Source organism: Myotis davidii, unplaced genomic scaffold (genome assembly GCF_000327345.1).
Source record: "Myotis davidii unplaced genomic scaffold, ASM32734v1 scaffold233, whole genome shotgun sequence".
NCBI lineage: Eukaryota > Metazoa > Chordata > Mammalia > Chiroptera > Vespertilionidae > Myotis > Myotis davidii.
The window spans coordinates 212274-222497 of record NW_006285917.1 but is presented as its reverse complement, the minus strand read 5'-3'; the positions used below and the strand labels follow the sequence as shown (position 1 = coordinate 222497).

General features: G+C 55.6%; 1 protein-coding gene across 1 annotated transcript in view; it reads right to left on the bottom strand.

Annotated features, from left to right (window-relative positions):
- Positions 1-10224, bottom strand: part of ITGA5 (integrin subunit alpha 5) — a 55393-nt gene that overhangs the window by 33678 nt on the left and 11491 nt on the right. Inside the window, exons 3-18 of the mRNA XM_006757095.2 lie at positions 7581-7711; positions 6169-6281; positions 5901-6021; positions 5652-5713; positions 5516-5561; positions 5128-5253; positions 4855-4899; positions 4686-4729; positions 2523-2579; positions 2294-2346; positions 1576-1784; positions 1147-1338; positions 875-920; positions 600-701; positions 352-407; positions 66-220 (exon numbers count right to left, since the gene is read on the bottom strand). Of these exons, the coding sequence (XP_006757158.2) occupies positions 66-220; positions 352-407; positions 600-701; positions 875-920; positions 1147-1338; positions 1576-1784; positions 2294-2346; positions 2523-2579; positions 4686-4729; positions 4855-4899; positions 5128-5253; positions 5516-5561; positions 5652-5713; positions 5901-6021; positions 6169-6281; positions 7581-7711 (1558 nt within the window). The remainder of the gene's footprint in view (positions 1-65; positions 221-351; positions 408-599; positions 702-874; positions 921-1146; positions 1339-1575; positions 1785-2293; positions 2347-2522; positions 2580-4685; positions 4730-4854; positions 4900-5127; positions 5254-5515; positions 5562-5651; positions 5714-5900; positions 6022-6168; positions 6282-7580; positions 7712-10224) is intronic.

Genomic DNA, 10224 nt, shown 5'->3' with positions numbered 1-10224 from the left:
GCCCCAGTTAGTTCTCTGTGGCCACCCTCCCCAGGCCCATCCAGACCCTGCCCTGGAGGCCATACCCTGAGGTAGATCTTCATCTCTCTGCAGTCCTCCCGGGCCCCATTCTGGATGAGCAGGGTCTGGGTGAGGGTCGCCTGCCTGGAGGCCAGGAACAGCGCGCGCCGTACTCCTCCCTTCTGCTTCTGCCAGTCCAACTGGAGCTCCACCGTGAAGCCTGCAGCCGGGGGTGTGTGTTAGGAGATTCTGCCTCTCCCTCTTCATCTATTCAGGGAGAAGGGCAGTGTCCACGCCCCCAGTCCCTCCATCCCCTCCCAGGGCCCAAGAGATTCAGGGAGTCTCTTTTACCGATGGAATCAGGAACGTGCTTTCCAGAGGCGTTGAGGCAGAAGCTAAGGTTGATGCTGGAGGAAGACCAAGGGGAGAGCTGATGCACCCACTGGACAGGGATCCTATGTCCTCTGCCTATCTCCCAGACAGACCCAGACTAGGACAACCCCTTGTCCCCTGCTGCAGACCTGGTCTCCCTGCCTTCTCCAAGGCACAGACCGAGGTCACCCAGACTGGTCCCTGCAATCTCCTGGGCCCCAGCTCACCAGGCCACAGGGTTCCCCTCCAAGCTGCAGCTGCGCTCCTCTGGGTTGAACATGGCAGGGAAGATGGTGAGGGAGGCACTGGCAGACACGATGGGGCGACCCCTGCCAAGAGAGGATGTGGGGACAATAGAACTCAGACCCTGTGGAACCTGGGCAAGAAGCTGATGCTCAAGCCCCAGGATCCCCCTGTCCTTTGTCCACGTTCCCAACCTCAGCCCCATTGAGGAACTCCCCAGCTCCCACTTCTCTCAGGCTGCCCATCCGGGAGTTCATACCTGTATACCACAGCCTTGTCCACACCAAAGGACCCCACAATCAGATCTGCAAGAAGTCAAGAAACTACCCTTTACAGCAAGCCTCAAAGTAGGATCCTTCCTTTCTAACCCTTCTAGTTTCATAGCTCAAGGAGGCCGAAGTGAGGGAACATCGCCACCTGGTGGCAGTATCCCAGAGCTGCACCCAAGGACCTCAGGAAAGTGCAGAGAAGGGTTAAGGGGGCCAGTGACCGGGGAATTCTAAGTGGAACAGGGCCTAGGGAACAACTCACCAGGGTATCCGTTGCCATCCAGGTCTCGGCCTCCTCGAAGGGCAGAGCCAAAGAAGTCTGGAGTGTGGCCGGTTGCCCAGAGGGGCAACAGCACCTGGGAAGGCTTAGAGCCCAGCCCCACCGGGCCCCCAGGGAATACAAACACCACTCCCTGCTGGGTCTCCCCACCAAAGGGAGCCCCAATGGCCACATCTGCAAGACACACAACACACACCAGTCAGCAGGCCCAGATCCAAGAGTTCAAATCTTTACCACCAAAACCCAGGACCCAGGATCCTATTTTTCCCAGCTGTCATCCCCGATATTCTAATTCCTTCAAAGCCTCGAGACCTACACATCTTGGGAAGACACTGGGGGTCTGGGTATCTTAGTCACTCTCATTCTAAATCCCTTCTGACTCTCGACTCCTCCTCAGCTCTTTGTACTTACCATTGTAGCCATCTTGGTCCAGGTCCCCCAGCGGGGTCAAGGAGCTTCCAAATCGGCCAAACTCGTCATGGCCAGTAAGGGTGAGGGTGGGTGTGGGCTCCATGCCGGCTGGCTGCTGCAGGTAGATGTAGACCCTGCCTACCTCCTGGAGCCGCCCATCGGCTGTCCGCTCCATGAGCAGGGGTGCTCCCACCAGCAAGTCATCCAGCCTGGGGGCAGGGCAACAATCTAGGCATCCTGTCACCCTGCCTGGCCGCCTCCCCTCCCCAATCCAGTGCCAGGAACTTCCAGGCATCCTGGATCCCAGGCTCCCTCCCACCCGAGCAAGAAGAGCTGAGGTCTTCTGGTGTTAGTGCTCAGCTCTCTCCTTGCCCTGGGCAAAGGGGTCCTCAAACTTTTTAAACAGGGGGCCAGTTGACTGTCCCTCAGACCGTTGGAGGGCCAGACTATAGTTTAAAAAAAAAAACAAAACTATGAACGAATTCCTATGCACACTGCACATATCTTATTTTGAAGTAAAAAAGGGAACAAATACAATATTTGTATTTGCATGTGGCCCGCGGGCCATAGTTTGAGGACCCTTGCCCTAGGCAAAGGGATGTAAGCACAGTGAGGAGAATTCAGGGGAGAAACCTGGAGAAAAAACACTCCTTGAGTTTTCCTGTCCCCATTCTTCCTTCCTTCCTTCCATCGTGGTGTGCCTCTTCCCACTACTCACCCGTCCCCATTGAGGTCTGTTGCAGCCACTGCATAGCCATAGTAGGAGGCCATCTGGGGAGGACAGAGGAGCAGCTCTGGGTCAGAACTAGAGGCTCAATCAACAGAATCAACAGGGGCTATGGAGGGAGGTCAGAGACTCCAGGGAGAAGGGGGCTGAGTTTATTGGGTCAGAGCTGGGGCTTGGTGGGCAGAGGACCCAACTGGATTGGGGTTGGGGGTGTCCTCACCTGTTCCCCTGAGAAGTTGTAGAGGGATCGAATGTCTGAGCCATTAAGGATGGTGACCTAGGAATGAGGAGAGATGCCCATTGGCCCTGGACTCCCAGCCCCTGGACGGAGGGCAGATAGGTACAGACTACCCAAAGGCGGGCATTCCATGGAGACACAGATTACTTGTCCCCTAATTCCCTCCCGAGCTTTGCCCTCACATCCCTATTTCTATGCCAGCAGCTCAGTCCCACAGCAACATTCTTCTGCCCCATATCACTTATCAACGACTGTCAGATCGAATATTTACCTATTGCCCATGCCTACCCAGTAGACTGGGAGATCAATGCAGGCAGGAGCTTGGTCTTGTTCTTTGCTTTCTCCCCAGAGCCTACTAGTAAAGTAGTAGATGCTCAATAATTATTAACTGAACGACTGAATGCACTCTGAGGCTGCACGCACTCTTTATCCTCCAGCCCTCCCAAACCACAACACTCACATCTTCCCAACGTCCCCTCTGAGTGGGGCCCTATCAGTCACCAAGTCTTTTGACTCCTTGCTCTCTTCCCCGCTGTCTGGTGAGAGTCCTCTCACAGGACTGCTGGAGAGCCTCCTGCCCGCCTCCCTGCCTCAGGCTCTCTCTTCCCCTCAGCACCCTTTCCCCACTGCAGCAGGGCCTAGGAGGGACCCCCCCGCCCCCGGCTTGAAAACCAACAGGAGTGTTCTGGCCGGTGGCTCAGTTGGTTGGAGCATCATCCCATACAGCAAAAGGTAGTGGGTTCGATCCCCAGTCCAGGCAACACATTGATGTTTCTCTCTCTCTCTCTCCACCCCTTCCTCTCTCTTTAAAAATCAATAAACACATACCCTTGGGCAAGGGTTAAAACACACAAAAAAGCCAACCCACAGTGGGTCCCTGCAGCCCCTACCCAAGCCTGGACTTCTTGGCTGGTTCTGTGAGGCTCTGGATAACTGGCCCCAGCCTGCCCGCTTCTGCTCAACCCCCCCTCCTCCTCCTCCTCCTCCTCCTCTTCCTTAGCCAGCCCAGGGTCTGCTAAACAGGCCTGATGTTTTTTTCCTCCCCCCAATGCCTTTCTTCATGCTGCTGCATAGGATGCTCTGGCCTCATCGCCACTGACCCTCACAGGCCCGTCTCTGATCCACCCCGGCCCGGAAAGGAGGGTATTCCTCTCCCTGAACTGATAACCATCGTGCCCACTTCCTGAAACTGACCATAGTGCAGGGAGAAGGCCGGCCTTGGAACAAGACAGACCTGCTTCTGGATCGCCATCCAGCCACTTCCTAACAGTGTGACCTTAAACAACTTATGGTAACATCTACCCCCACCGGCTTGAATGGAAATCATGAGTGGACCGTGCCCGACACACTGAGGGGCTCCTGAACAGTAGCCGTCCCTTCGGTTGTAATTATATGTGTCTTATCTTCCATAGTTGATCAGAGGCACCTTATGAGATGAGGTGCGATGTCTTATTCATCTTCTTATCTCTTACCTTGCTTTAATAAATGTTAATTGAACAAACTCCTACCGCACTCTTATCTGTAACCCTTTTAAAGCACTTGTCATGGTCTAATAATAACAGCTACCAGTTGTACACTGCTCAACAGTTCACTAAGCACTTTCACATGCGTTACCTCATTTCATCCTTACAAGAGCCCGGTGAAGTCAGAACTATTATTATCCCATTCTACAGGGAAGGATGAGGCTCAGAGAGGGTAAGCAGGCTCAAGGGTTTACAGAGTGAGGTAGAATATGAATAAATAAAAATAACAGAAGGATGCATCTAGAGTAAGACCAAGAACTTGAACCCAGGTCTGACCCCAGAGCCCGTGTTCTGATCCCCTTTTAGAATTCTCACAGACTGCCCTGCATGTTTTTTGTTGTTTTTTAAAAATCTTCACCAGAGGATATTTCCCATTGATTTTTAGAGAGAGTGGAAGGGATGGGGAGAAACAGAGAGAGAGAAACTTCGATGGGAGACACATTGATTGCTTGCCTCCTGCATGCTCCCGGATCAGTGCCAGAATCAAACCTGGGATGCTTTAGTATGGGGCCTCTATACACTGAGCCAAACCATCTAGGGCACGTGTTTTTTTGTCATCAGCCAGCAGCCGGGGGCGGGGGGTGGGGGGAGGGAAGGAAGAGGGGGTCAGGCAGGGTCTTACATAACCGTAGGTGAGGTTCCCTTTTGGCACGCCAGCAACAAAGTCTGCAAAGAGAAGAGAAAGCTGTGGACTAAGGGTGGGAAACAAGGAGTCACAAAAATGGCAAGTGTCTCAGTTCCTGGGTCTCCATCCACCCGCTCCCTTGGCCTTGGCCTGGGGACACACTCACCTTCTGTGTCATCACCACTGAATTCACCCACAGCTACAGAGTAACCTGGGGGACAGGATGGGTGGGTATGAATATTCTTGCTTCGGGGACCCATCTGCCCCGGCCCATCTCCACTCCGTCCCCCACCCCTGAAGGCCTTCACAGTCAGCCTGCACATGACAAGTCTGACAGCGGGGCTGGTGATGCCCGAGTGGGAAAGAGGAGGCAGGGGAGTGTGAGGACAGGGCAGGGCGCCTGAGGTTGCCCCTTCCTCCCTCCCACCTGCTCACTCACCCAGATAGCTGTCGTCGTAGAAGGAACTGGCCTGGCGCGTCTGCAGCTGCCCCTGAACCAGGTTGATGAGGTACTCAGGGTAATAGGACCCTGCAATCTGCTCCTGGGTGGCTGACAGGATCTGGCCTGGGAAGGGGATGAGGAGGAGATGGATGGAGGAGGAGGGGCAGCGAGGAGAGAACTGGGGGTGGGGGTGACTGGGCAGGATTTTGGAAGTCTGGTTCAAGGAAGGCAAGCTTGTGCAGGGTGGTGGAGGAGGACACTAAGTCTCAACAAAGGGAGAGGAGAACTGGGATGGCCAACAGGAGGGGAGATGGCGACCTCAGGCCAGGAGCGGGATGAGAGAGGCCTGTGCCAGGGCCCTAGGAGGCAGCATAGCAGGACTTACCTTGCCAGAAATAGCTCCCTGGTCCACCCAGCACCACGCGCCCAGTCTGTGGGGGGAAGGAGGCGAGTCTACGTAAGGTCCTGACCCCCCTGTGTCCACCACTCACTGCCATGCCCCTCCCAGGTCACCCTCTCACCTTGGTGAACTCAGCACTGAAGCCACCTTGGCAGTAGCCCTGGCCTGCTGCCCAGCTGAAATCTGCGGGAGAGAAGGTGGTGGAAAGGAGGCCCACGCAGATGGGCCGAGCAGGGAAGAAGAGAGATTGGGGAAGGAGGTGGGAGAGGACCCTGAGGAAGGGCCGCCCTGAACCAGACAGTAAGCACAAGACGAACAAGGGGCCTCCTAGAGAGAAGGCAGACAAGGCGCGGGCCCACTCTTGCCCTACCTGAGCGGCAAGGTGCGTACTCCAGAATCCGGGTGAAGTTGTCTGTGGAGAGGTAGCAGGTGCCCACGGGATCGCTCAGCGGCTCCTTCTCTGTGCGCCAACTGTACAGCGGAGCGCAGGCCTAGGAAGGCCCCGGAGGAGGAAGCCTTAGGTTTAGACCAACAGAAACCCTCCCCTCCCTCCAGGCCTGTGTTCCATTGTGCCCGCCACGCCCTACCCTGGCCGCCACCACCCCAGCCGCCACCACCCAAGCCGGCTGGCCCCTCACCAAGATGGAGGAGCCATGGGCGCGAACGGTTGCTCCGAACCACTGGAAGGACTTGTACTCCACAGGCTCCTCCCCCTCGGGGTTGGAGAGGGAGGACTCCAGGATCCGAGAGCCTTGGGGAAGGGAGAAAGGGAGTCATGCAGGTAGTGGGCCACCGAGCCCAGCACAGCCCCTACCCTCAGCTTGGGGGCGCCCAAGCACTTGCAAGCCTGAAGCCAGGGCTTACTGGGGGGGAGGGAATGACAAAGGGTCTTCAGGCTCTACTTGGTGTAGCCTGACTCACCCCCCTCTCTGCGCACACACCTGGGGTTTCTGGAGTTGCCTGGCTCTGTCGCTCTGGTCCAGCGACCAAGGATGCTTGCAGTGAGGTGGGGGCAGGAGGTGGTGGTGGAAGAATGGCAACCCTCTGGCTGCACTCTGTCTGTACCTGGGCCGTATCTCTAAGCACCTTGCTCTTTTCTCGATCTTTCTCACATCTCTGCATTGCTGCCCATGGACCCCTTCTAGCCACCGCCTTCCCCACACCACTGTCTGTGCCCATGGGGTATGGATATACATCACACAGGACATCCTTTTTTATTCCTCTGATTCTTACCTGTCTTTCAGGCTTAAAAAACACACAAACCCATCTGTTTCATGATCTTATCTCCCACCCCCACTGTCTCCATCTGTTTATGCGCTCCTCTTGTTGTCCCCTCACCCGTCTTTATCTCTGTAGCCAGATATAGCTCAGCAGTTCATATCCTTACTCCACCATTTACTAGTTGTGTGACCTTGAGCAAGTTACTTAACCTCTATTTCCTCAGCTATAAAATGGGGATAATAATACCTCATACAGTTGTTGAAAGGATTAAGTGAGTTAATATTTATAAAGTGCTTATAGCAGTGCCGGGTGCAGAGCAAGTGCTCTTGAAGTGTGAGCTGGTATTACTGTTTATCTCTGGTCTCTGTCTGTCTCCCCCCTCTCTATCCCTGCATCTACCCTGGGCCCTGAGCTCTTTGAGGGCAGTGGCTAAATCATGCTTCGACCCCCCGCAGCCCCAGCACAGGGCCTGGCATGCACTATCACTTAGTCAGTGCTGAGTTAAATGAATCAAATAGCCTGTGTGACTCTCCCTGTCTTTGTCTGTGTTACTGGCCTGGCCTCCCCGAGTTGTGGGTGATTCAGGGGAAATGAGAGCCACATGTTTCTGAATCATGCCCGCCCTCCTTGGGCTGGGCTGGACTGGGAACGTGGTGTGAGTGCCACGGGGAGCCGCTGCTGGCTGCACAGAACTGGAGCACCACCATCAGAGCTGGGCGGGCCCGTGGCCAGGAAACTGGACAGGCTCTGCCCTTCACGCCAGGCCCCACCCGGGCCCCACCCCCAGTCCCTCCTTGAACTTCCCAGGCCTGCCCAGGAGGTTGGTTACCTTTGCTGTCAAACTCAATAGGGGTGCACGGTGCCAGGCTGGTGCCCCAGGGGCAGAGGTAGACAGCACCACCCTGCAGCACGCCTGGCTGGCTGGTGTTAGCCTTGGGTGCTCCCACCAGCACGCTGACCCTGTGAGGGGAACGGAGAAGCAGTTCAGGGAGGCTCCTAGCTCTTCTTGAGTTTCCCAAGGCAGGAAGGACCCAGGCCTCTGGGCCAGGGGCTGGCTGGGGGTGGGGTGGATGCCCCCTGAGTTGTATTTATATCTCAGAAGATGCCACAGATGCCAGAGGCACAGGCTGGAGTCAGGCGGTCCCCATGTGCCGCTGTCACTAACACCACCCCTCCCCTCCTCCCATCACTCTCTTTCCTCTCCTACCTTCTTCCCCTGCCATTAGAGAGAGAAGGAGCCAGAGTCAGTTCTGGGAAGGGAAAGGGGGCCAGAGGTTCTGGCCTCAGCGTCTCCATCCCTCTGTGGACCTGCCAAGGTTGGATGTGCAGCCTCTGGAAGCCAGGGTCCTCTCACCTAGCCCAGACCCTCTTGTCCCAAGCCAGAGCCTTCTCTGGGCCAAGACCCAGGCATCCGGCTGCCCTGTTGTCCAGCCGCCCAGCCCTGGGGCGTGTAGGAGGAAAATGTGAGTCTTGGAAATCAGGCAGAAGTGGAGAGAAGAGCTGGATGGTGGTGAAAACAGACCGTTCCCCTGGGCTTGGGCCTGCCTTCTCCTTGGGCTCTGGTGTGGACTTCCCCACTGGGGCTGGGCCTTTATCTCAGCCCCGGAACCCTTTTCCACACGCCATCTCTAGGAGTCTGCATTCAGATCCTGCTGTACTGGAGTCTTAGTTCCAGACACCGTCCCTCCGTCCCCGCTGAAACCACGAGGAGAGGGTTACCTTTGCTGGGGGGCCCATGTAATGGGGTGATTATAGTTAAGGTCCTGGATAATCTTCCCGTCTTTGGCTCTGTCTCTGCCATTTCTTAGTCCCTTGCCTCTGGGGCTTCTATGCAGCAGTCAGCCTTCTTGGCGTTCTCCTCTGGGGTCGCCCATGAGGACTGCGTCTGACAACCAGGGCTGGCCCTGGCCCTGGGCCAGTGTCCCTGCAGGCCATGGCCTCTGCTCTCCTCCCATACCTGCCTCTGTTCCGGCTTCTCAACCTCTGATCCTCTGCCCCCATGACTGCTTGCTCTCTTGGTTTCAATGTTTGAGTTTTTTCTCTCTTGATCTCCGATCTTAGGCTTCTCCATATCTGTTGATTCCTGTCCCCATTCGGCCTCAGCATTCCCGTACCCACTCCTTCTTGTTATTAGGATACCTTCTTCAGCCTTCCTTACCAGGAAAGAGCATCCAAGTGGGAGATTATGTTGGAGGTGACAAATGCTGGGTTTGCCTTCCAAGAGGACCGGGTGGGGAAGGAGTGAAAGGGGTGGGGTCCAAGAGAAATAGGGGATGGCAACCACAGAGGAAACAGCTCCAAGGGACTGCAGTGGGGAGTGAGCAGTCCAGAGGATGAGAATGGAGGAGGGAGAGGCCAGGGTCCAGGGGGATGGTGGGGGGTGCTGAGAGTGCGAGAGTTCCTGGAGTGATGGGGGGTGGGGTGCCAGCCTTAGTTACTGTGGGGACAGGAAATGTTTACAGCCTGTGGCTTCCTGTCTTTTTCCAACCTCTCACTTCTCCGTTTGTCTCCCACCAGCGGGGCCCCACCCTTTTCACTCAGACACTACATACAGCTGGGGGGTGGGCCATGGCGGTGACCTGGTCAGTTACCAGGCCCAGGAGGTAAGGCTGGTCGTGGGGAGAGAGGAGTACCACTCTCCCCTAGCTGGGGCAGCCCCAGGAAAGTTGTGGTACAGGAGGCAGTGAAAAGAGTACTGGATCAGCTTGACTGATGTGGTTTAGTGGTTGAGCGTCGACCTATGAACCAGGAGGCCACAGTTTGATTCCTGGTCAGGGCACATGCCTGGGGTTACAGGCTCCATCCTGGGTGAGGTATTCAGGAGGCAGGAGATCAATGAGTCTTTCTCATCATTGATGTTTCTATCTCTTTCTTTCTCCCTCTGCCTTCCTCTCTGAAATCAATAAAAAAACAATTTCTTTTTAAAAAGAGCACTGGACCAGGAGTCAGCCCTGGATGAGGGGCAGGCACTGGCTCAGTGTGGACTTGGGCCATACCTTTCCCCTCTCTCTGGGAGCAGAGGTTATGTCAAAGTCTCGGGGAGCTCTGATAGTCTCTTTCCAGAAGAACACAAAGCTATGGCTAAGGGACCCGGTTCTCATTCCCCATTTTTAAAAAATATATATTTTTACTGATTTCAAAGAGGAAAGAACAGGGAGAGAGATAGGAACATCAATGATGAGAGAAAATCATTGATTGGCTGCCTCCTGCACGCCCCCCACTGGGGATCGAACCTGCAACCCAGGCATGTGCCCTTGACCAGAATCGAACCTGGGACCCTTCAGTCCACAGGCTGATGCTCTATCCATGGAGCCAAACCGGCTAGGGTCCACTCCCAATTTTACAGCACCCCCAGCTCTTGAGGGGGAGCTGAGCCTGAGTTCTCCTGGGATGGCCCGAGGAAGAAGCCTGGAGTTTGTCGGACAGGGTTGGAAGGTGAGAGAGACCTTACAAAGATGTAAAGCCCACAAGCT